At 34.9% G+C, this 24,935-nt stretch overlaps 1 protein-coding gene across 2 annotated transcripts in view; it reads right to left on the bottom strand.

Moving 5' to 3' along the window:
• Window positions 1–11,942: 11,942 nt before the first annotated feature.
• The window catches only part of LOC128983006 (protein CREBRF homolog), a 112,732-nt gene continuing 99,739 nt past the window's right edge, over window positions 11,943–24,935 (bottom strand). For both annotated transcript variants that reach the window (XM_054402124.1, XM_054402125.1), the window contains exon 8: window positions 11,943–19,830. In XM_054402124.1, coding sequence (XP_054258099.1) covers window positions 19,736–19,830 — 95 coding nt within the window. In that variant the 3' untranslated portion in view covers window positions 11,943–19,735. The remainder of the gene's footprint in view (window positions 19,831–24,935) is intronic.

Genomic DNA, 24,935 nt, shown 5'->3' with positions numbered 1-24,935 from the left:
GAGAATCAATTTAAAATATAAATAATAATGTAAATATTAATTTTTGACAGTTTCAGTAGACATTTGAATACAATTTTGATATTAACAGCTGGTTCATTAAAGTAGTGTAAACAAAACTGCTGAGTGAACTTTAAAGGCCTCTGGGGCAGAGCTCCAAGGAAATTTACCTCCTTTCTCTTTTGAGGGCTCACCTACAGACTAATACCTTTCTTTAGAGACCCCTACCAAGTTTCTACGCCCAGACATTCTCTGAGATTAGCTGTGACAAAAACCCTTTTTCCCCCATAAGAATAACATGGGATGGGAATTTAAAAGCCACTGGGGCAGAGCCCCAAGGGAATTCACCACATTTCTCTTTTGATGGCTCATCTACAGATCAAGCCCTTTCTTTAGACACCTCTATCGAGTTTCTTCGCCCAGACATTCTCTGAAATTAGCTGTGACAAAAACCCTTTTCCCCCCATAAGAATAACATGGGATGGGAATTTAAAGGCCACTGGGGCAGAGCCCCAAGGGAATTCACCACATTTCTCTTTTGATGGCTCATGTACGGATCAAGCCCTTTCTTTAGACACCTCTACCGAGTTTCTTCGCCTAGACATTCTCTGAAATTAGCTGTGACAAAAACCCTTTTCCCCCCATAAGAATAACATGGGATGGGAATTTAAGGCCACTGGGGCAGAGCCCCAAGGGAATTCACCACATTTCTCTTTTGATGGCTCATCTACAGATCAAGCCCTTTCTTTAGACACCTCTACCGAGTTTCTTCGCCCAGACATTCTCTGAAATTAGCTGTGACAAAAACCCTTTTCCCCCATAAGAATAACATGGGATGGGAATTTAAAGGCCACTGGGGCAGAGCCCCAAGGGAATTCACCACATTTCTCTTTTGATGGCTCATCTACAGATCAAGCCCTTTCTTTAGACACCTCTACCGAGTTTCTTCGCCCAGACATTCTCTGAAATTAGCTGTGACAAAAACCCTTTTCCCACATAAGAATAACATGGGATGGGAATTTAAAGGCCACTGGGGCAGAGCCCCAAGGGAATTCACCACATTTCTCTTTTGATGGCTCATCTACAGATCAAGCCCTTTCTTTAGACACCTCTACCGAGTTTCTACGCCCAGCCGTTCTCTCAAATTAGCTGTCACAAAGAAAAACAGTTTCAAATTAATATATAGATTCTAAATATAAAAAAACTTAAGATTTTGCCATTAAGGTACCCCTACAAAAGCTACAGCATGGTGGAACTGTTTGTGTTAGGAGAGGTAGATAAGAGAATGGGTGTCTGTTACCAAGAGTCGTCGAAAAATTCCTCAAGGGTGTAATATGCTTTTTCTGCTAAAAATGTTTTCGGAATCTTATTGTAAGTTTTTAACCCCATATTGAGAGGACTTTTTCCTTTTTAGCGAATTTCCCATATAGGGAATAAGCTATTACCGTAGTACTCATGGTAAGACTTGGCCCCGGGACCGATTTAATTTTTTATTTTGAGGTCCCTGAGGCCAAAAATACCATCCGTTCAAATTCATATATATATATACTAGTTGTTACCCACGGGCTTCACCCCGTTTGACTTCATAAGTATTAATAAAACTATTGATTGGTTAAGTTAAGCTTTTTTTTTAAGATTTTATTAACCGATCAGCATTACATTGCTATACAGGTTAGGTATAATATAAGTAAGACAAAAATAACATTATTAATTACATTAACATAGGTAGAGGTCAGCTAGCTATGGCTAGCCCCTCAGGCACTTATTGTCACTGTTTTAGCGAGTCGGACTGTAAAGGCACTGTCCACCTATGAAACACAAATGAAAAAAATGGTTATAATAAAACGTCTTGAGGCAATCTGGGTTTTAGTCGGAGTCTCTGGATTTCAGAAGGTTGGCCTGTGTTATAAAATCCAATGGTGCTGGTTAAAGGAAGTTTTGTAAATAATTTTGATGTAACTTTCTTGATGAAATCTTCTATAGGTTTTATTCCCAGTTCTAAATGTATTTGACGGGTTCGAAAATACCAGGGACATTTTAGAATTATCCTTAAAACTTTATTTTGAAATGTTTGAAGTTTACGAATCGAGCTTGATGAAGCAGTTCCCCATACTGAGCAGGCGTATAACAATAGTGGACGTAGAAGTGTTTTGTATAAAAGGGTTCCATTCTTCATAGACATACATGATTTTTTGTTGATTAAAGGAAACAATTTTGATAATCTGCCATAAGCCAAATTTAATTTTTTATTGATATGAAATTTCCAATTTAACTTTCGGTCGAAGTATACACCTAAATACAGTAGACCCCCTCTTAACCGACCCTAATGGGACCGGACCTAGGTCGGATAATTCAAAAGGTCGGATAAAACGGGCAATCCCTAAAATCATAACATAATGAAGTGCTATTCATTTAGAATTATATAATCATTATTTTGAAGTCATACTTGCATTATTTATAAAATAAACTACTCTTATCTCCTTTTTCATATTGATAGAAATGTCACAAATAAACACAAAACACGGTTAAGTCAAATAGGCCTACTTTCAAAAAATATATTATAATACTAGGCAAGAGTCAATAAAATTCCTATTTTAATAACTTTACTACTGTAGTGTATTAATTAATGCTTTCCAAATACATCGTAATACAGTACAGAACCTTTTGTCGTCATTAAAGATACAAGCGACAATTTTGTTACAAGACAGGACGTTTATTTAAGGCCACTCACTGGAGGTTCGAGGCACAAAAACTATCTTGACCTTGGAGTTGTTAACACCCCTTCCCTGCCCTCCCTACAAGTTGCATTGTTTGTTTACTCCAGCGAATCCAATCAGTTATATCAGCGAATAATCAGTTCTCAAAATCGTAACGCACTTTATGATGTTAAAAATTTGCCGCACAGATAACATATCTGATCAGATGTGCTCGAGCTACGAACGATGATGACAAACTGACAATAGGCTATGCTATATTTTTTGTGATCAACACAAAATAACTTATTGTTAGTCATATCCTGTGGAGATAAGCGTATGGTTCAGTTCTCATCGCCCAGCGTGGGAGCGGAAATGCCGAGATTCCTAGAAAGCGGCGGTTAAAACGAGCTGCTCTCAAAGCAAGGTCGGTTAAAACAAACTGTATTATTTTACGATCAAAGGCGGATAATCCGATTATCGGTTAATACAAGGTCGGTTAAGAGGGGGTCTACTGTATTTTATTGCTTGGTCAGGAGGGTTCCATGCAATCTGTTCACCTAGAATTTCTAAATTTGGAGGATCTAACGGTTTTCGGAGGGTAAAAATCTTCGCTTCACTCTTCATCGGATTTATGGCTATTCTCCATTTTTTGAACCATTCCACCAAATCGTTTAATGAAATTTGAATGTTATTGGCCACAACTTCGATGTCATGCTGTGTAGAGTAGAGTAGGGTGTCATCAGCAAACACGGCTGTTTGGACATGGTTTGACAATGGCAAATCAGAGGTGTAAATGTTGTATAATAGAGGTGAAAGAATTGCTCCCTGTGGGACTCCGGCTTGAATTGGTCTGGCAGTTGATAGGGAGCCATCAATATTAACTGAAAACGTTCTGTCTTCAAGGAAGCTTTCAATAATTCTCTGTAGGTAGGAGGGGACTCCGAACTCTCTTAGTTTATACAACAAACCATCGTGCCAAACACGGTCAAAGGCCTGACTTACATCAAGAAAAACTGCAGCAGTATGACATTTCAAATCCTTTAATGATGTCTTCGGAAACTCTTAAAAGTTGATGTGTCGTGGATTGGTGGGAGCGAAAACCAAACTGATGAGGAGGTATGAGGGAAGCACTATCTACGTAGAAGTCTAGGCGTTGTTTAATGATTTTTTCAAACAATTTAGACAATGTGGGGAGGAAGCTAATCGGGCGATAACTATTTACTTGCGATGCAGGTTTTCCAGGTTTATGGATGACAATTATGAGAGAATGTTTCCACATTCGCGGGAAGTATGATTTTGTGAGACAGGCATTGAACAGAGAAGCAAGGAAAGCAATTCCTTTTCGTGGTAGATTATGTAAAATAATGTTAGGTATTCCGTTGTGTCCAGGAGTTTTCTTGATTCTTAGCGACTTGATGAAGTTAGAGATTTCAGATGGAGAAGTATATTTAATTGGCCGTTCCACCGTGATAAGTGGGCAGGAATTAACTGTGGCAACATGAGCTGAAAATTCAGGGTCTTGAAATTCATCATTCGGACGAAATGAACGCTGATAGTAATCGGCTAAAACATTAGCTTTGTCCGTTTTGCTTTCATATACCTGACCATTGTTTATTAACACGTTCGCTACTGCAATAGTACGAAATTTTCCATTCACATGGACTAGCGACGCACATATGCGACGGTCGGTTTCCACCCATAGACTGCCGTCGAATATATGCGACGGCTAGTCACATTAAAACAGACTGCCGACGCATATTTGCGTCGGGGTTCTAATGTTATTAAAATGCTTATATCTTTGTAGTGGTCTATTTGAAGGCACTGAATTCCCTGCAGTGGTCTACAGAGATGTCTGACGCACAACTGCGTCGCTTGGTCTGTGGATATGATGATTGGTGACGTCATATTATACAGTAGTTGGAAAAACTGGTCTTTACTTTTCTGCATCACTGTATGTATGTATGCAGTATGTATGCTGCATTATCGTATGTAGCTTTTAGCTTTTATATTTGTTCAGTTATAAACTGTTCTGGAATAATCTGTTTATTTTTTTACTTACTTTCACCTTAAAACACAAAAAAATGAACTGTCGCATATATGCGACGTTTAGTCTATTTCAATAAAACTATGATAATTTTCCCCATTGTCTTCGCTGTAGACCGGGCGTCGCAAATATGCGACATTACAAAAGGTTATAAAAAATACAAAAAAACAACAAGAATAATTTATTTACAAACACGATTGTAGCGTATTACAATGTAAATGATCACTGTTTTACAGGTTTTCGCCTGTGGTCTGTGTGTACTGTTATCCAAGTGACAACCGGTCTATGTGTAAGATTCAAATGTATACCTCGTCTGTGGCAATGACCGCAGCGTCGCATATATGCGACGCTCAGTAGCAAACGTGTTAAACTGGGTATTGGGGTGCGTTCTTTCAATATCCGTTTAGTTGTGAGCCATAAGGAGTTGTTGTCATCAGAGGACAGATTTGATACATATTTGTTATAAGATTTGTATCTGAATCGGTCTAATTCCCATTTGACTCGTCTAATGAGCTGATTATATCTTCTGCGAAAAGAAGGAGTTCTGTAGCGTTGCCATAATCTTCTATGTCTATTCTTCAAACTAATAAGAGACAGGATGTATCGAGGAATCGAGGAAAACAATTTGTTGGGTTTAAACTGACGAACCGTTGCTTGTTCTACTGAGAGACGAATGGAAGTGACAAACAAATCGATAGCCTCATCTATTTGGGTTTTATCTTTTAGTTGGCGAGGAAGGAGAAAATTTTCATGAAAGCATTCTTTAAACTTTTCCCAGTCGATTACTCCTTTAATAAGTTTTTCGTTTGGAAGTTCTATTTCAGGTGGTTCGTCAAATGAAAGAATGACTGGTAGATGATCGGAATCAAGGTCAATTAGTGGTGTCATGTGTGTTGGGCGAGGCATATTTCTAAACAATCCAATGTCTAAAATGTCTGGCCTGACATTGTGGTTAAATGAGTAATGAGTAGGCTCATTTGGGGCAACAATTGATACTCCGTAGGCAGTAGCAGCGGCTAAGAGTAGTCTTCCATTTGGATTTGTCTTCAGGCATCCCCAAGCTTCATGCTTACAGTTTAGATCGCCTAGTAAAATAGTAGGAGTATTATCTGGAAAGAGGTTTTCAATGTACGTTTTTGAAAACTTGTACCGTGGAGCATGATAAGCAGAATATAAAATAATATCATCGTTGTTTATTCTTATTTTTATGGCTGTAATTTCTAGGTTATTCATGTGAGGTAGATACAATGAGTGATGAGAAATGTTTCTTTTAACCGCAATGGCAACTCCGCCAGACGCTCTAGGCGCATCCCTGTCTGATCTGTAAACGAGATAACCTGGAATTTTAAATTTTTCCGTTGATATCAGATGGGTTTCTGTGATACAAGCAATGTCAATTTTATTTTGAGCTAGAAAAACAATAAATGAAGAACGCTTTTCCTTTAAACCATTCGCATTCCAATTAAGTATATTTAAGTTATTCACTGGGTGTAAATTATAACCCATTCTGGAAAATAGATGTTACTAACTGAGAGATGAACGATTTAATTTGAGGGAGGTAAGGTTTAACTAGAGATAATAGTGATTTTAAAATAGGGTGAAGAGAGTCGTGTTCTGAGTTTTCAGGTTCAGGATGGGGAGTTTGTGTTTCAGTACCTTTATGTTTCGATCCGTTTGTAACATTGGCATAAGTTTTGTGTGGGGTAGCAAAGTTTTCGCTTTGAGAACTTGCTGGAGGATTGCGGTTTTTGGTTGACAAAGCAGGAAAATGAGTACTACTTGAGTTGTATTGAACTTGATTATGGATGATTTCCGTTTGATTGGTTGTTGGTTGATTTCTTTTGCTGATTGCTCGTGTCTTAAGGCTGAGGTAGTAAGGGCAACCACGATAATTAGCTGTATGCGACTCATTACAGTTAACACACTGGACTGGATCTTTTCTCTTTTTAGGACAATCTGAAAATAAATGGTTTCCTGTACTGTACTGCATTGTGTTTCCTGTACATTTAACACAACGGGGATCAAGTTTGCAATGGTTTTTAGTGTGTCCATAGCGTTGACAGCAAATACACTGAGGGATGGATTTAGACTTTCGCTTTAGTTCAATCTGAATTTTTGAATGGAAAATAAATTCAAGGCCAAAAATGTCATTGCCAGAGTCGGAGTCCTCGAGCTCGATGGCACAAAGAGGTATTGGATATTTATTTTTGTTGTATAATCTAGTAACTTTAAGAACTGGCAGATTCATTCGTTTAAGTTCTGTGTGAATTTCTTCGTCAGAAAGGGAGATTGGGACGTTCCGCATTACGACATAGAGACATTTGTTTTCAGGAGAACAAAAAGAGTGATATTGTACTTTTAAATTGTCAAAATGTGCTGTTAGTGCATGGAAGTCATCGGATGAAGACACATTTATTTTGATGGTACTACCTTTGTTCACGGTAAAATAATTTTGCGTTAAGACTTTATCAAGATCTGCGATCAAAGCTTGATAATTGTTCGAGTCATGAAGAAAAATGGGTGGAATGCGAGATTTATCAGAAGAGTTAGGAGATTCGTCAGTTTCGTCATTGTCGGTAGTGGATGCTAAAGGACTAAATCTGTTTTGTATTACTGTTTTGTATCGCTTCGTAGTGTGTTGGAAGTTGGAAGATGATGATTTACCTTTCTTATTGGATACTAGTTGAAATTCACTTAATTCACCTTCTTGGTTGTTTTCTAGTTCCATGGTGCTAACTTCTAATTGGTGTGATGAATTTGGGAGAAAAACTTTGTTTGGTGGTGCCGATGAGCAGGGCCTGATTAAGGCTCTAGTCGCCAGTAGGCTGACATTTTTTCGCGCCCCCCCCTCCACCCTACCACTAGCCCTCCTCTCTGCCACCACTTTCAAAATTTCAAAGTATGAATACTAATTCTGAATTCAAAAATTAAAAATTACCAAAGGCATTATACTACTATTCAGTTTATTTAAAAACAAAAGAAAGCTGATCATAAATTAATGCATGGTTTGATTAGGAACTTTTAAAACTGCAAATCTTTCGACTTTGATATAATATTTTTAATTCAAGAGCTAAACAATATGACATAGTCATAGGCACTATTAATTCTTGTCGAGTATAGATACAGAAGGCAAAGACATTGTTTAAACTAAGTTCACAGTACGACCTTATAAAGCTTCGTTTGCACTAGGGCGGCACAGCACGGACGGGCAGCCGTCACACAATTTTTTAACATTGATCATATGGTGGAAAATGCCGGCAGTTCCAGGGACGCCGGCAACAGACAACCTGCAATTTTTCGCCTTATGTTCAATGTTAAACAAATGCCATGATGGCCGCCAATCCGTGTCGTGCTGCACTAGTGCGAACGAGGCTTAAAATAGTAACAAATCGGTTGTTCAAGGAATGTAAAACTTTTTGATTTAAAATAATGTATTTATTTTACAGTTTATTAAACATATGATTGTAGTAAATCAAAAGTAGACCTAACCTAAAATATCAAAAAACCAAACAATAATATACATACTTTCTAAATTAACTGTTAATCACCTAGGCCTAAAACAATTTTATTAGGGCCTTTAGATGGGGCCTTTAAGCCCCCAGTCCCAACTTTAAGTCTTAGCTGTCTGGCACCCCCCCTACAACACTTGGCTGACTGGCGCCCTAGGCTCCAGTCTAATTAGCCTAATGGGTTATCAGGCCCTGCGATGAGTCGTCTAAAATATGATGCTTACCATTGTTGACTGTAGAGATATTTTGACTTGTTGATGCGTAGCTATAGTCTTCATGATAGGTTAGAATTGGAGGTTTTAAGACAGAGTTCGTCCCGTTCATTTAATGTGTTAACTTATATGAAATTTATTGAAAGTCCGAAAGAAACACACAAAAAGTAACTAAAAATAGAAAAGAAACATTTCAAAAGAAAATCAAAATTATTTTAAAAAGTAAAAATAGGGAGAGCAAAAAACAATAACAACCGTTATTAACCGTATCATAAGTTAAGCTGAAATAAACAAATCAGAATACGTAATACAAACAAATAATCTCACCTGATTTTAATAAGGTAGGCCTAATAAATTGAAAGAATAAGATGATACAATGAATACAGCTGAGGTATTTTTAACATTAGGTATATGGAAAGTTCCCTTTGGAAAGTAATTACGACCTTAAGGGGCCGGACTACACGAGCGTATGAAACGCCGCCGACCGTCTGCTTTTTTTGCAGAACCAATAGCTTTATGATGTGGACTACATGAGTGTTTTGTCTGCCTGGCGAGGACGCGTAATTCAGGCGTTCGGCAGATCTAACGCCTCTGGATGCGTAAAATACGCGGGCAGATCGTCGGCTCGCCGGACTACACGTAGCACATGAAACGCCGCCGACAGTCTGCTTTTTTTGCAGAACCAATAGCTTTATATGATGTGGACTACATGAGCGTTTTGTCTGCCTGACGAGGACGCGTAATTCAGGCGTTCGGCAGATCTAACGCCTCTGGATGCGTAAAATACGCGGGCAGATCGTCGGCTCGCCGGACTACACGTAGCGGCAACTAGCATTTCTCCTGCGCGTTGGTTGATACATCCCTCCCATCACTTTGGCAAGTCCAACTCTGCACTACTTGTTGTAATTGGAGTAGTTTTTTTATTGTTTTTTGTAACTTCTTGATCAGCATTGTACGTGTTATTAAATTTACGGAAAGTAACCTAAATAAAAGAAACGTCTTATAACACTTAAAATGGTTTTTTGTTGAAAAATTTTTACATTCTATGGAAACATTACTTGAAACTGCCCTGTTACTAAACAACTTGATAATGTTGGGTGTGACTACCAACGCCTCTTTGCACGACGTTTCTTCTTAACAGCCTGCAACAATATATCATACCAGCTACACATCCGACTTGTACAGTATCGTTTCCATATTGGAACGGTCCAAATGCAATGAATACACAAACTATAGTTACCAAACTACATAGTTTGTGTATTCATTGCCAAATGTCAGCCACATTGGGCGAGGACAGTCGGCGGCGTTCTATACGCTCGTGTAGTCAATGTTCTCGCGTTCAATACGCTGCTGATTGTCGGCTTCGTGTAGTCCTAGACATTTTTGCGCGTACTATCGGCGGTGTTTCATACGCTCGTGTAGTCCGGCCCTTATAGGGCAATTTAAGAAATAATGGATAGTTTTGCGCAAGGTTTCTTGTCATGACGAACATTTTAAGTATATGGTTTATGGGGGTGTGACTTGTAGTTTTCTCAAAAGTTCATGGGTACTTATTTTGGCTTTATATCTTACTAATATTATAAATCTGAAAGTTTGTGTGTTTGTGTGTGTGTGTGTTGCTCAATCACGCATAAACTACTGGACGGATTGGGCTGAAATAGCTCACATTCCCGATTAACATTAAAGCATATTCTTATCTCAAAAATCTTTTCGGGCTCCGCCCCAGTGGCTCTGTAGTTCCCCATGTTAACCTTATGATTTTTCATATTTAAAAGGAATTAATGAATCTTAACAGCTGTTTCAATTAAACAAGTTGGTTCTGTTCTATGATGTTCAATAGCTTCAAAGTTACAAGGATTACCAACAGGGTGCAGCACTATTATTTTTTTTATTTATGACAACAGCTAATTTGCAACCAAAAGGTGAGTGAGCGTAGCGAACGAGCTAACCTGAAGGCAAGTGAGCGCAGCGAACGAGCTCCAACCTAAAGCCAACCATGGGAACAGGGGTTTATGGGGGGTTTTATGGAGTAAAAATGGGGTTTTCCCATTTTTGACCCTAAAAATAAAATAATTTTCAATTTCTTTTTATACTGTTTTGTAGAGCTTAAAAAAATAAATAATTTAGTATATTGAAGCGCTGTTGTATGCGTAACGGTCAGGGAGAAAATTCAAAAATAGTGTAATTTAAAATTCCCATGTTATTCTTATGGAGAAATTGAAAATTGTTGTAGTTTACTTATTAATGGATATATATTGATAAAATTTGGCAAATTTTTTTATTTCATCCTATACTATTGATGTATGGTCAAAAAACACTTTTTACCTTCCCCGTAGCAGCAAACCTAAGCACTCGTTAAATCTAATGTTATTTAAATAGGGAATAAATATGTCTTATTTATGGAAATATTTTAGTAAAAATGTAATCAGACAAGTTGAAATTCGCTTAGTCTACAGATTTGCTGCGGCGGGGGTATTTTAAAATTACCCGTATGCTTGAATTCGAGAAATTGCTAAGTATTACAGGCGTTATTTTAAAACTAATAACAGTCATAATTTCTGATGACTTTAAAAGATTCGAAAAGATTATGGAAATACTCAAGATGTACCAAACAGATCGATATAATCAAAATTGCTTGTGAATATCTTATAATTTTTCAAAAGCTCATCTTGTTTTTTAGTGTTTTCTACAAATAGCCTTACTCATAGCCGCATTAGGTTGTCCATAATAACAATTATAAATAATAAAAAAACATGATTTCTATTTCTTCTCCTTGGTGGTGTTCTATGACTTTCCTATGTTTACCATAGTTTGAAAATCGGCTCTTTCTATGATTACTAAGAAATGCAGCACAGTTTTAATTGAGTTTTCTTTTTAGTATATTAATTTATCCAGGCACCCTAGCTTTTTTCCAGTGTAATATTTACGCCAACCCAAATTCAAATTGTAAATATTTAATTTCAACCAAATCAGTAAATTTGTGTAGCAAACTGTTTGGTTAGCCAACTTATTGACTGTTTACAATTATCATATGTTCTTCTTCTCACTTTTAATTTTTGACAACGGCTGGAGTTTCATAACAATGTTTGTTTCCCATGTTAATCTTATGGAGAAATACGAAACTTTAAAGGGCCCCAGGGCCTCACTCTCTAATTATTTCCCTAAAAAGAAAGTTTCCTGCACAACTTCACGTTAAGCTCTTTCCAATGACACCAAAAACATGTAAATTGGTTCAGTAGTTTCAGAGGAGTAATTGTTACAAAAAACTTGCTTGCGTATTAAATAAGTAATAGATGAGTGGGGTATTGGAAAATGTCTTGTCTTCGGGTATCATATGACTGATTACTAAGATAATTGATGAATGAAATTGAATGAATAAGCTAAATAAAAATGTAAATCGTACCTTCTTTTTTGTAACATTTTATAAAACCAATAACAAAAAGGCAAATGTCACAGGTTTCATGAAATAAAACAAACACATCACTAGGATTTTAAACATTTTATATAAATTATGACATGAAACAATATTAGCCAGAGCAATGGTAACTGTTTGTTATTACAAACATGGAAGAAAGCAACATTAATGCAACAGAGACGGTCTAACCTATGACTAAATAATATCACATTCTGAACACATCAACTTACAGCTTTTAATCAGCTGACCAACAATGAAATACCAACCCGTCACTTGTACACTTCTTACTGTAATGCAAAGTCATTGTGTCTTTATAAGTAAAACTGCTCTGCAGCACTGCATCACTCACTTTCATTTTTCATGTAGGCCAACAAAATAGTTACAGAAGAATACAATTGTCAATATTACCCGAACAATACTTGATAGCATCCAAGTTAATGTTTGGCCTGGAGAGAGAATGTTTTTCAATCTCTCAGGACTACTTATACAGTAATTTTGTTCTTCTAACCAAGAATATATCATTGAGGAAACTAGACAATCCCTGTACCTGGCAAGTGAAAGTACAGTTGATACACCTTTTGTTATAACTCATGTTTGCTGTCAAGTATTTTGGTTTTTTAGGAAAGTACAAAAACTTACTTTGAATAAAAGCTTTAAAAGATCCTTAAATCTGAATAATTTAACAGGCATATAAATCTAGGCACATTTTAATAATAGTATTAACAAAACAATAATAGTGATACTATTAAATTGATTGTGATTCCTTAAGAATGTCACAAATAATTCTCTATGCTTTGCCATTTTTATTAAGACATTTCAATGAAGATATCCCCTTATTAGTCAATGAAATCTTAGTAATATGTTTATTGTTTATAGTATATTTTGTTGAAATAGAACAGTTAAATGTACGGTATTTTCAAAATTTAGGTGTAAGGTAGTCGAGTTAGTAGTGAATTAATAAGCTTAACAATCCATAGCTCATTTTTATGTCCTTCAATTTGTATAGAAAATTTAACAACTAAACTCCAAAAAACTTCAGTAAGATATGAATTTGCACAAAAATAGTATCAGTTTCTTCCATTCTAGTACGCTACATCAACCTGTGATATATAAAGCCTCATGTTATCGGAAACAGAAACATACATTGAATACTATTAAACACTATAACACATCACTTGTGTCACTCTCTCCAAGGAATAATTGGCTACAAATTATGGAGGTATTAAAACAATTCAGATATTGTTGTTGCAGTCATACACTGAAAATCAATCCCTTATCAGTATATGAGATAGTATCTTGATTTACTAACAAAAATATTCAAATTTGTGTTTTAAAATTGCATTAGTATTTAAAATGACAATTAATGTATAGTAGGCTATAGTTCTTTGTTGTATAGTTCTTTTGTCTCAAGGTGTGTTTACTATAGCAGGCATAGTTAGTTGTATCAGGGCTTTAATCGGAGGGAATTGTAAAAAGAGAATTTTTGATGCAAAATATCACACAGTCAAAATCTCAATTGATAAACATTCATTTGTCAATCTTACAGGAAGGAATTACAGATAAATGTAATGTTTCCATACCATTACCTTAAGCTGATTTACAACCGTCTAAACAGCAAGTTAATCAATCACCTTTCTATAACATATAATATATATGTACATATATAACAAATAACAATGCATTCTTATGGTACAAATAACACTAAAATAGCTGGCGCAGCTAAATACCAAATTGAATTCTTCACATAGTGACTGGTAAATGTTAGCCTATGTACAAAATACTATAATGTACATCCATCATAAAACCATAATAGGCTACATGTTATTAATAATAGCTTAATGTGATTCATACAAAAATATTTAAACAAAATAAATATAATCTACCACTCTGTTGTTCGATGAAAGAGTTTCAGTTTACTAACTATGTAATACAAGTGGAGAGAAGGCAAATGCTGTGTGATATTCTTTTTGTTTCATAAACTGCATTAATTAAATTCAAACTGTGAAAAAATAGTTATTTGTGCAACTAGTGGGAAAAGTGAGCAATTGACTCACTCGAGAGAAATCCTTACTCACGAGCCGTAGGCGAGTGAGGAATGGTTTCTCGAGTGAGGCAATTGTACTTTGAACTCGAGTTGCTCATTATACTTTTCCTACAGTTACCATAAAATAAATAAATTGGTGAAGAAACATAACCTATTTTTACACAGAAGTGAACTTTTAATATAACATTTAATTTGAAGTGACAAATGCAACAGTACAACAGCTGACCAGCTGATTTACAGCCAGTGCTGCCAACATATTTCTCGCGCATACGACGTTGCCTGCATGTTACGCGCTCACTATTTCGTGCCTTCACGTTGAAAATCTGGAGTGAGACAAAGTAATTAGAGTGAGACAATGTTAACATTGTCTCACTGATGAGCGAATTGGCCACTTTGCTTTCTCAAATCAGTGAGAGAACATGTACATTGTTAGGTAACTGTAGGAAAAACTTTATTTTAAATCAACTTAGGTACATTTGTTATTGGTAATTTAACCAGTTACTTTAAATCCTGTATCTAAAAGAAACAGTAAAATTGATCAGTATTATGAATAATTGTTTTAGAAAATTAGGGATGTGTCGATTCATGATACCGATTCTCGAACCACCAATACTTGGACGTTGCTATCGGTATCTAGAATCGATTTTCAAAAGACGATTCCGATATGATACCCGACACGCCCGCGCAATCAGAAAATTACCGCGAAGGTGCAAGACAAAGACAATGTTTCCGTGACCACGTGAGATGACGAAGACATCTAGACGGCCGCGGCAAATGTTCACGAGTTTTACTTGACTGCAGGGTACGATTTTTCAGCGGTCGCAGAAGATGAAGATGACGTTTCCATGATCGCAGGAGTCAATGATGGTGTCTACACGACCGTGGAACGTTCATGATTTCGCCGTGATCGCGGAAGACGAACATCCCGTTTCTGTGACTGCGAAAGACGACGATGATGATGATGTTTCCGTGACAGCAAGAGTCAATGACGATCTTTACACGGCCACGGGTGATGTTAAATTATTTTGCCGCGAATGAAAGACGACGATGACATTTTTGTGACCGCGGGAGTTGATGATGATGTCCACACGGCTGCAGGAGGTGTTCATGATTTTTCAGCGACCACAAATACGTGATGATGTGTCCGTAATTGAGGAAGATATTTTGGAATTTGCAGTGATGCCAAAGATGGAGATGATGTCTCCACGACCGCTGGCGATGATATTACATCGAGTTTGGCTTGACTGAAAATGACAGACTAGCACACCTCTATAATATCATTTTATTTTTGTTTCATAAACTGCATTAATTAAATTCAAACTGTGAAAAAAACTTTATTTTAAACCAATTTACATTTGTTTATATTTGTTTACTGTTAGATCTTCATTTATCCATATAGTACTTTTTAATTTGTTAAGGGTTTGACAAATTGGCTAGTTGGAATATATCATTGCTGCATAGATTTTTCTTTACTTGAAAAACACCCCATTACCACAAAAATACTTCATGGAGGGACATAAAAACAGGAGTTGGTGTAGTATAACCAATCCATTCAGAAAATTTGGTATAAAGCAAAAAATGGGATCGGTATCGAGAATTGATACATTTTGGTATCGACACATCACTATAGAAAATATACTTGTAATAATTAATGATAAACTTAACTTTCTACTGAGTTTTAGTAGCCAATACAGATACCATTCAAGAGGAATTACTTAAAAAAATCAAAGTTAGCAATGCAGAGATTAGGCAAAATCAACTTGTTTCAATACAACACTATTGAAATAGGCTTAACATAAATTCAATCATATTGATACACAACTTTTAGTTAGTGCACAATTTCTTAATAAACTTAAATGTATATATTGTCTTTATACTTGGTTTGCAGCCTATGTGTTTGGAACTATAAGAGGAAACTCATCTAATCATATAATATGCAGTAGTATTATAACAAATGTTTGAGCAAATATTTGTTTATCCAACATTATAAACCCTCAGAAGTTAAGAAAACAACAATTACAAAACTCACCATCATATTCCCATATATATATATATATTGATTGACCCGGTATTTCATTATTGAAACGTTAAAATATTATTTCATTCGATCAAACAGTAGTCTAAAAACTTTACCAACCAACAACAGCTTTAGTAACGTTACTTATACTTAAACAAGAAATAATATTTTCAGTTCACAAAATAATTATCTTTCCTAAAGCTAAGAAATAGTTTTAGGCTCAAGTTGATTTCCAAAACAAGTAAAACGCCTGACATTACTCCATTGAATATTAATGCAATATACATGATATGTATAAAAATAATGTTGTTTTTTAACTAGTAGTGTCTACATATTAGGCCAAATCAAAAACTAGTATTTTTTTTACCATGGTGTATTTTCCTTAGGCTTTACTACCTATTAATCTAAAATATGCTTAAACATAATAAAAATCCTAAAGGTACTAAATGAATTAGTTTATTACGTTTGATAGAAACCGCAAGTTTAACACATTCACTATCGGCTGATACATCAATGAAGGGTAAGCCCCCTGGTATAACCTTTTAATGGATGGAACAAAAAAGTTAGGTGTTATTAACTATGTTACATACCAATTATACAAACTAGGAGTACGCTCTGAAGTCACGTATGAGAATGAACGAAGACCATTCCATTCATACAAACAATTTGTTAACAGTAACCATATTCATATCAGCTGATTAAGCAGGATGGTTTATAGCAAGGAAACCTTGGTAAATCTCTAATTGGTTCTAAAATTTGGATGAATTGAGTGATTATGATTACTTTATTTTTTTTTTATAAAAGATCCATTCAATTTTGATTTACCAAAACTGATAACCAGTGTGTCCAATTAAAAATACACAGTTCTATTAATAAAAAAAACGACATTATAAATGGTTAACAAATTAAAGGCCAATTGAGTGTGCTCTTTGTACATGATTTACTTAAATTAAGTAAAGATTTTACATATTTTGCATTTGCGAGATGAATTATGTGGTAATCTGGCTCGGTAACATAGTTTGGTAAGATAAGGACATTGTTATCTGTTGGTCAGAAAAGGAGCCATGCAATAATCCCTTCAGACCAATTAACATCTACCAACTGACTGTTGTAGCAATCATGAGAACAAAAGATGGTAAGTTTTAATCAGGCTTTATAGATTCAGTGACTATATTAATTGAGCAGCTTTCACTAACATTATGACTACTGTATGAATGTACACATCTAGAAACAACCACAGCAACTGTGGCTCACTCACAACATTAGATCCTTAAAAGTAATACTATGAATACAATGTTAATACTACTATTGAAACCTGATAATTAAGCATGGTTGTGAAAACTACTGTACCGGTAGTCCAGAAGTTAAATCATCTTTTTGTAGAAAAATAGCCAAGACACTGTGTTGATGAGCCAAGATAGATAGTTTATGTCAAAGAGGAGAATATATTACAAGTATCTTCCATAAGGGATTATAAAAATAATATTCTTTATAATAAGTGGTTTTATGTACTAGCATAAGACACTACATTAGTGTTAATTACCACACAACAATATAAAAACTTGGTTTTCAAGCAGAGTCCATTCACAACTAGCAAAAATATTGTAACTCATATGGTAGTAGTAATAAGTTATTACATATTCAAATCTGTATCTAAAACCATAGACAAATAGAATTAAATATAGACCATCAGCAGTGCTGCGGTTAGCATATGTTTTGGCATTCACCACTGCGAGCGCCGTGTAGTTACGTATCTTGTGCGTCGCAACTACACGGCGCTCGCAGCGGTGAACGCCAGAACTTACACTAACCGCAGCACTGCTGACTGCCTATACTTAGTTCTTTTTGTCTATGCTAAAACTAACAAAGCAAATAGCAAGGTTTTGAAAAATATAACAACTGTAGTTTTAAGTGCATTTAAAACTGTATTTATGTTACAAATATTGTGCTCTTATTGATTTAAGGCTCTTCCATATCTCAAACAGGTTAGTCATTCGGCTAGTTACAGCACCTACCACAATGCAATCTTGAATTGTTCTCAAAGCAATCTTTAAAATATATTCTATTACATACAACACATAGTAAAATGCTTTGATTAAGGCTTTACTATCTATCAGTTTTATATAATGACTGAAAAGAATTAAAATTAAACCTATTTGGGAATAACAGCAAAAATTATGTGAAATAAAGTATATTTCATCACTATGGTGTAAAGTGACTCTTTTTGAACCGAGCTGTTTAATGACCGAGCGAATCTGAAATCGGGAAATGAGGGAGGGTTGAAAAGACACTTTTTGTGTGATGAACTGTATTTTTTTCATAGGGTATTTGAAAAACAAAGTTAGGAAACAAAAATACTTTTTATGTAAATATAACATCTCAAGGTAATAATTAAAGGTCGGCATAGGTTGAGTTTATGGGGATATTTAGGTTATTTAATTACAACTGAAACCACAAAATCCGTTTCCATTGGCGTTTCCTTCCCAATAGCTGCCCTGTCTTTACATTTTGTATACAGTATTTTTAAAGGATGAAATGCATTTTCAATTATTACAGACTGTAAATTTACTTTTTATAAATTGTGTAATTATTACACATTGTGAGTTATGTAGCATTCAATAAGAGTTATATTGTACGTAAATACATCAAGAAAAAATTACAACAATTATTAAATAATTACAGGACTAATATTATAATAAGTATAATTTGTTTTAAAGATTAACTATCCAACTAAAACTATGCAATATTTTAACTTATAACTAAAAGTAATTATATCATATTATCATAATATTGTACAAATGCTTTCAGCTTTTGGTCAAGACATAAAAAACATCAACACAACTCAATTGAGGTGAATATCTTAGAGTACTGTAATTGTTATATCATTGACTAAGGATACCAAAGAAAGATTTATATTGTTTTATAAGATCTGATGGGAATGTGTTATCTCATCTCTTCCAATAACACTAATGTTTGCATTGATTACTAATTAAAGTAGAGTGCCAAAGGATGGGCAATCCTTATGTAAGTGTAAGGGGAGTCACAGTAGGTATCAAACATCAGGTATGCATGAGAAGTTTGTTTTAGTATCCTTAGTGAATGTTTACACTTGCACAGTAGAACAACACACTCATAAGCAAACAATGAACACCCAAACACACAAACATTTAACATAGGGATTATTTATATTCACGAAAACCATCACAGAAAGTTAAAAAGGCAAGGAACTAAAGGCATACACATGAAATCGTTAAATACCACAAGGCAACCTATACAATCCCACAAATAATTGTATTAAATCAGCGTAAGTAATCCAAGTTAAAACTTATTGAATTGAATAATGTGTTGACTATAATGAATATTTGAAGAATATAAATTTTAAAAGAAGCATTTAACCTTTGCAGCATCTCTCAAATAATGAGCACTTGGTCATGAACATTAAAAAAGGTACAAATTTTAAGTTTTAAAATGATTAAATTTTGATCCTTTTTATTGTAAGTTGCTCTCAGAATAACTTGTGATATGAAACGATTTCTCTACAGAAATTACAATGTATGAAAAAAAATCTGTTTGTAAATTATATACAAAACCTTGAAATTTTGTACACGTCAATATCTAGGCATAAATAATTTTGTTTTACAATACAAATGTAAAACAACCAAAAATCAACAAGTATTCCATAAAAATATATAGATATCTATATGTAAGATCTATTTTCCTGAAAAAACCATTACAAATATTTAACTTAAAATAACAATTAATTCATAATCATAATGAAAAATAAGTGTATAAATAAATCCTTTAAAGGTCATCCAAACCTCCATTCGCTGTGCCTTGCTTCACTTTGTCCAATACTTTGTTGACAAACTCTGTTGTGTGTCCAGCCACCTTCACTTCTGTAAAACATAAAGATAACATAAGATAATGGTTCTTAAGCCGAATGGTGTAAGATTGTGTGCCGATTTTAAGGTAACACTAAACCCTGTGTTGCAAACAGAACCACAACCAGAAGATATTTTTGCCTCGTTAGGATGCACATAATTTCAGTAATTGACCTCACTAATGACTATCAGCAGTTAGCAGTAGCAGAGGAGTCACAACACAACCCTTGTTAACAATGGAGTAAATGAGAGCAAGTGTACATTTATACAGCCTAGGGTTGAGTATTTAGGCTATGTGACCCAAGGGAATCAACCCTCAGAAAAGCAAGGAATTGTTTCAGCTATTCAAAATGCACCAGAACCATGTATAAGGGATGAGTTATGGGCCTACATTGGTTTGACTAATTACAAAAGAAAGCTTATTTACAATTAGTTCTCGAAATCAGTAGTTTTTATGAGCTTTTGAAGAAAGATCTCCCCTAGAAGTGGACCGCAGAGTGTTCATGCACTTTTAATGAAAGTAAATTGTTGGTTTTGGACTACAATATTTTGGTACATTATGATGTGTCTAAGCCACTTGTTTTAACTGTGATGCTAGCCCTAGGGGAGTGTCAGCCATTCTGTCTCATGTTATTGATGGAGAAGGGTGGCCTATAGCTTTTGCATCCACAACTCTTAGCACTAGTGAGAAATATTATTCCCAGCTAAGCTACACAAAGAAGCCTTGGCATTGATATTTGGTCTCAAGAAATTCCACAAATATATTTATGGGGGTAAGAACTGTGTGTTACAGACAGATCACACGCTTATAGTGGCTATTTTTGGATCAAGCCGTGGTGTGCTTAGCCTAGCTGCAGCAAGACTTGAGATGTGCTCTCATTCTGGCAGCATACAATTGTGAAGTTAAATTTTGAAAAGAAGCTAACTTACATCTAGCTGATGCGTTATCACGCCTACAGATACAAAAGGATGAATTCTTGGAGTTGGAGGATAACTATATTTCACATGTGGAGTCTTGTGTATAAGTAATCAATTTCTGCAGTTCGAGTGACGATTCCCCAATTACGTCCTTGGACGTAGGAAGATTGACAGAAAAAGATCCATTGTACACAGCAAGGAATTTTTCCAACTGCTCTAAAGACCGCCAAAATATACCCAAAATATAAAAAAGGGCCACGAAGTGAACCTAGCAGCTATCGGCCAATATCCCTGATCCCAACATTTTCAAAAATAATTGAAAAAATTGTACTTGCTAGACTCCTAAGCCATCTCGAACGGCATAGCCTACTCACGAATAAACAGCACGGATTCCTCAGGGGTAGATCTACAACAACAGCCCTGATACAGTTGACAGAACATGTCATAGACCAATTGGAGGAAGGATGCTCAGTGACCAGCCTGTTTCTTGACTTTAGCAAAGCCTTTGATTGTCTCAATCACAACCAGCTACTACAAAAACTAAGAGCCCTAGGAGTAGGAGGTAAAGAAGCAGAATGGTTTAAATCTTCACCAGTTAATCAAGAACTTCAATTGGCTTCAGTTACTAGGACTAAAATTGTAGAGGAATCCATGGAACACTCATCTGCTATGGAAACATCCTTAAGTAGCCCATTAAACGATGACGTGTCAACCCCTTCAGCTTGTAGAACCTCTACTTCAGACTTGAGATCACCAGGATCAAGTAGATGCTTCTTTTGGCCCAAGGAAAATGAAAATACCCCCGCCGCAGCAAACCTGCCGACTAAGCGAATTTCCATTTGTCTGAATTGATTTTCAGTTAAATATATTTTAATAACATTAGGTTTACCGAGTACCTAGGTTTGCTGCTACAAGGAAACTAATAAAGTGTGTTTTTGAGTAAAATATTGATAGCTTAGTACAAAATAAATAAATTTGCCAAGTTTGATCAAAATATATTCATAAACAAGCAAACTACAACATTTAACAATATTCTCCATAAGAATAAAATGGGAATTTTAAATTTACAATTTTTTGAATTTTCTCCGTTACTAATAATCGAACAAAAATACTGTTATATACTAAATTATTTGTTTTTTTAAGCTCTTTAAAAAGGTCTAAAGAAAAATTGGGAAATTTTGTGTTTTAAGGGTCAAAAGTGAGAAAAACCAATTTTTACCCCATAAAACCCCCCGTAAAGCCCCGTTCCCATGGTCCGATCGTGCTGGTTCGCGAACTCATTCAAGTTTATCACGCTTTACACCTTTAAACCAAATTTCATCAAAATCGGACAAAAATTACTCAAGTTATCGCGTTCACGGACGTATATATATATACATATATAAAAATTTGAACGAATAGTGTTTTTGGCCTCTGGGGACATCAAAATGAAAAAGTAAATCGGTCCCGGCTCTAGGTCTTACCGTGCCACCTACGGTAATAGCTACTTCCCTATAGGGAAATTCGCTAAAATGACCCAGCCTGTGGAGGAGTCACCAGCGCCTGTGTCATGTGATGGGGGGCTGTCTGTCAGGGGTTGTGATAGTGTTGGTGCAGTGAATGAAGTACCTTTAAATTGCCAATTGTTCACTCCTGTCTTGAATTCCCTACCCCTAACCTGTGATTCTATTAATACATCATGTCATAATGTAACCACTTTTTTAAGAAAAATAGGCCAAGATCTAGCAACCAATTAACACATTCTGTAAACAGCACTCAAAACTTTCTAATTCTTCATCAAAATATTCAAAATTTATCAACCCGTATAGGCATTTTGGAAGTAAACTTGGATGAAATTAAGCCAGATATTGTTATTCTAACAGAAATTAACATGAAAGAGACAGATTTGTTTCATTTTAAACTGAAAAATTATAAAATAGCATCCTATTGGACCAGATCTTCAACCACTGGGGGTGGTGTTCTAATACTTACTAGTAACTATGTAAATTTTAAAACAGTACATATTAAAGGAATTCAAAAACTTATTTTGGAGAAAGAATTTGAGTGCTGTATGACTGAAATCATACTAGATGGTATGTCGTTTATATTGTTAGGGTTATATAGAACTCCTGAATATAAATATATCCAACCTTTCTTAGCAAAACTGGATATTACTCTAGATTTATTAACAAAAAGGTTCAAGAACATCATATTAGCAGGTGATATAAATATTAATGTTTTAAATCATGATAATGTGTACCATCAATTTTTAAATATCATAAATATATATAACATGTCTTATAGGGTTGACTTTCCAACTAGGATTACTGATAAATCAGCTACTGCAATTGATAACTTCATTACCAGCATTTTTGAAACAAAATTATATGTCTCAGGCGTTATTACTCATGTATCTGATCATGATGCTCAATTGCTTGAAATACAAAATGTTAACAGTACAAACAAAAAGGTAATGAAGAGGTTATGCAGAAAGTATACTGAAAATAATTTTAAAATGTTCCTTAGGGACTTAAGTAATGAACACTGGTATGATGTTTATCAATCTTCGGTGGATGCAAAATTTAATGTCTTTATGTCTACTTTCAGTCACATTTTTAACACTAATTTCCCCAAAATGATGTGTGTAGAAAAAGTATCAAATATATGTAAATGGAATTCAAATGAAATAATAAGGAAAAAAAGTGAAATCCATGAACTAGTAACATATACTAGAGCAAAAAGGAATTCACTGTTATATAAAACAATAAAAGTAAAGAAAAAAGAGTTAAAGGAATCCATAAACAGTGCTAAACAAAAATTTTACCAAAATAAATTTAGAAAATCTAGGAACATAACAAAGACTACATGGAATATAATAAAAAATGAGATTTCACTAAAATCAAAACAAACTGTCCCCTCCAAAATAATCTTAGTTCAAAATGATAACCAAATATCAGATCCTGTTGCTGTGAGTAATGTTTTCAACAATTTCTTTACAACTGCTGTTGAAAAGCTTATTTTGCCAAACATTGATTCAACATCAAATCACAACATTTTCACCCCAAAAAAAGTGACTGCCATGACAAACGTTTTTAAATTTGAAACAATAACAGAAGACCATCTTAAAAAAGTCGTGCTGTCATTTGAAAATAAAATTTCTTCTGGGCATGATGAAATACCAATTACTCTAATTAAAAAATCACTACTTTTCATATCAAAACCATTAACACATTTAATAAACTCCTCTCTCATTTCAGGCATATTTCCATCCAAATTAAAGTTGGCTAAAGTTATTCCCATATTTAAAAAAGGTAATCCTAAAGATCCATCATGCTATCGTCCCATTTCAATTTTACCTGCCTTTTCCAAAATTTATGAGCGTATAGTTTATATTCAGCTGTCTAGATATCTTGAAATCAATCAGTTACTGGACAAAGAGCAACATGGCTTTCGAAAAGGAAAATCCACAGTAACAGCTGGTATAGAATTTATAGAGTCTATAATAAATGCAATTGATAAAGGGAAAAAGGTGGTAGGAATATTCTTAGACCTCAGTAAAGCCTTTGACAGTGTGTCGCACAATAAATTAATTAACGTTTTAAATGAACTTGGAGTCCGTGGTAAAGAACTTAAATGGTTTGAATCCTACATTAAAAATAGACACCAGTTTGTTGAAGTGGATGACATCATAGAACATTATAAAATAAACTACATTGAAAAAATTCAATCACAGCATCAGACACTACGATATGGAGTCCCCCAGGGATCGATCCTGGGCCCTCTACTATTTCTTTGTTATATTAGAGGTTTGCCTGGGACTATTCCTGGGAGTGACGGATCCATGTGTCTGTATGCTGATGATTCTAATATCCTGCTAAATGGAAATTCTAATTCTGAAATTGAAACATCTTCTTCAAAAAATCTTCAAGTAACTCATGAATTTTTAAAAGAAAAAAATCTTCTTATAAATGCAAATAAATCAAACTTCATATATTTTTCAACCAAACAATCAACAACAAAATTTGAAGCAAAAATTTGTATAAACAATGACAAGATAGACCAAGTTGAACAGACTAAATTTCTTGGTTTAATTATCGACAAAAATCTTACATGGGACAATCACGTTAAACATGTTGTTAAAAAATTGACTTCTGGTGTATGTGCTTTAAGACAGATGTCTCAGATCTGCAGCATAGACACTTTGAGAATAATATACTTTTCAT

This window comes from Macrosteles quadrilineatus, unplaced genomic scaffold (genome assembly GCF_028750875.1).
Source record: "Macrosteles quadrilineatus isolate MER2022 unplaced genomic scaffold, UCM_ALF_1.0 Scaffold_1__1_contigs__length_201487025, whole genome shotgun sequence".
In the NCBI taxonomy this organism is placed as follows: Eukaryota; Metazoa; Arthropoda; class Insecta; order Hemiptera; family Cicadellidae; genus Macrosteles; species Macrosteles quadrilineatus.
The sequence above is the reverse complement of the archived record's forward strand: the minus strand, read 5'-3'. Positions and strand labels throughout refer to the sequence as shown.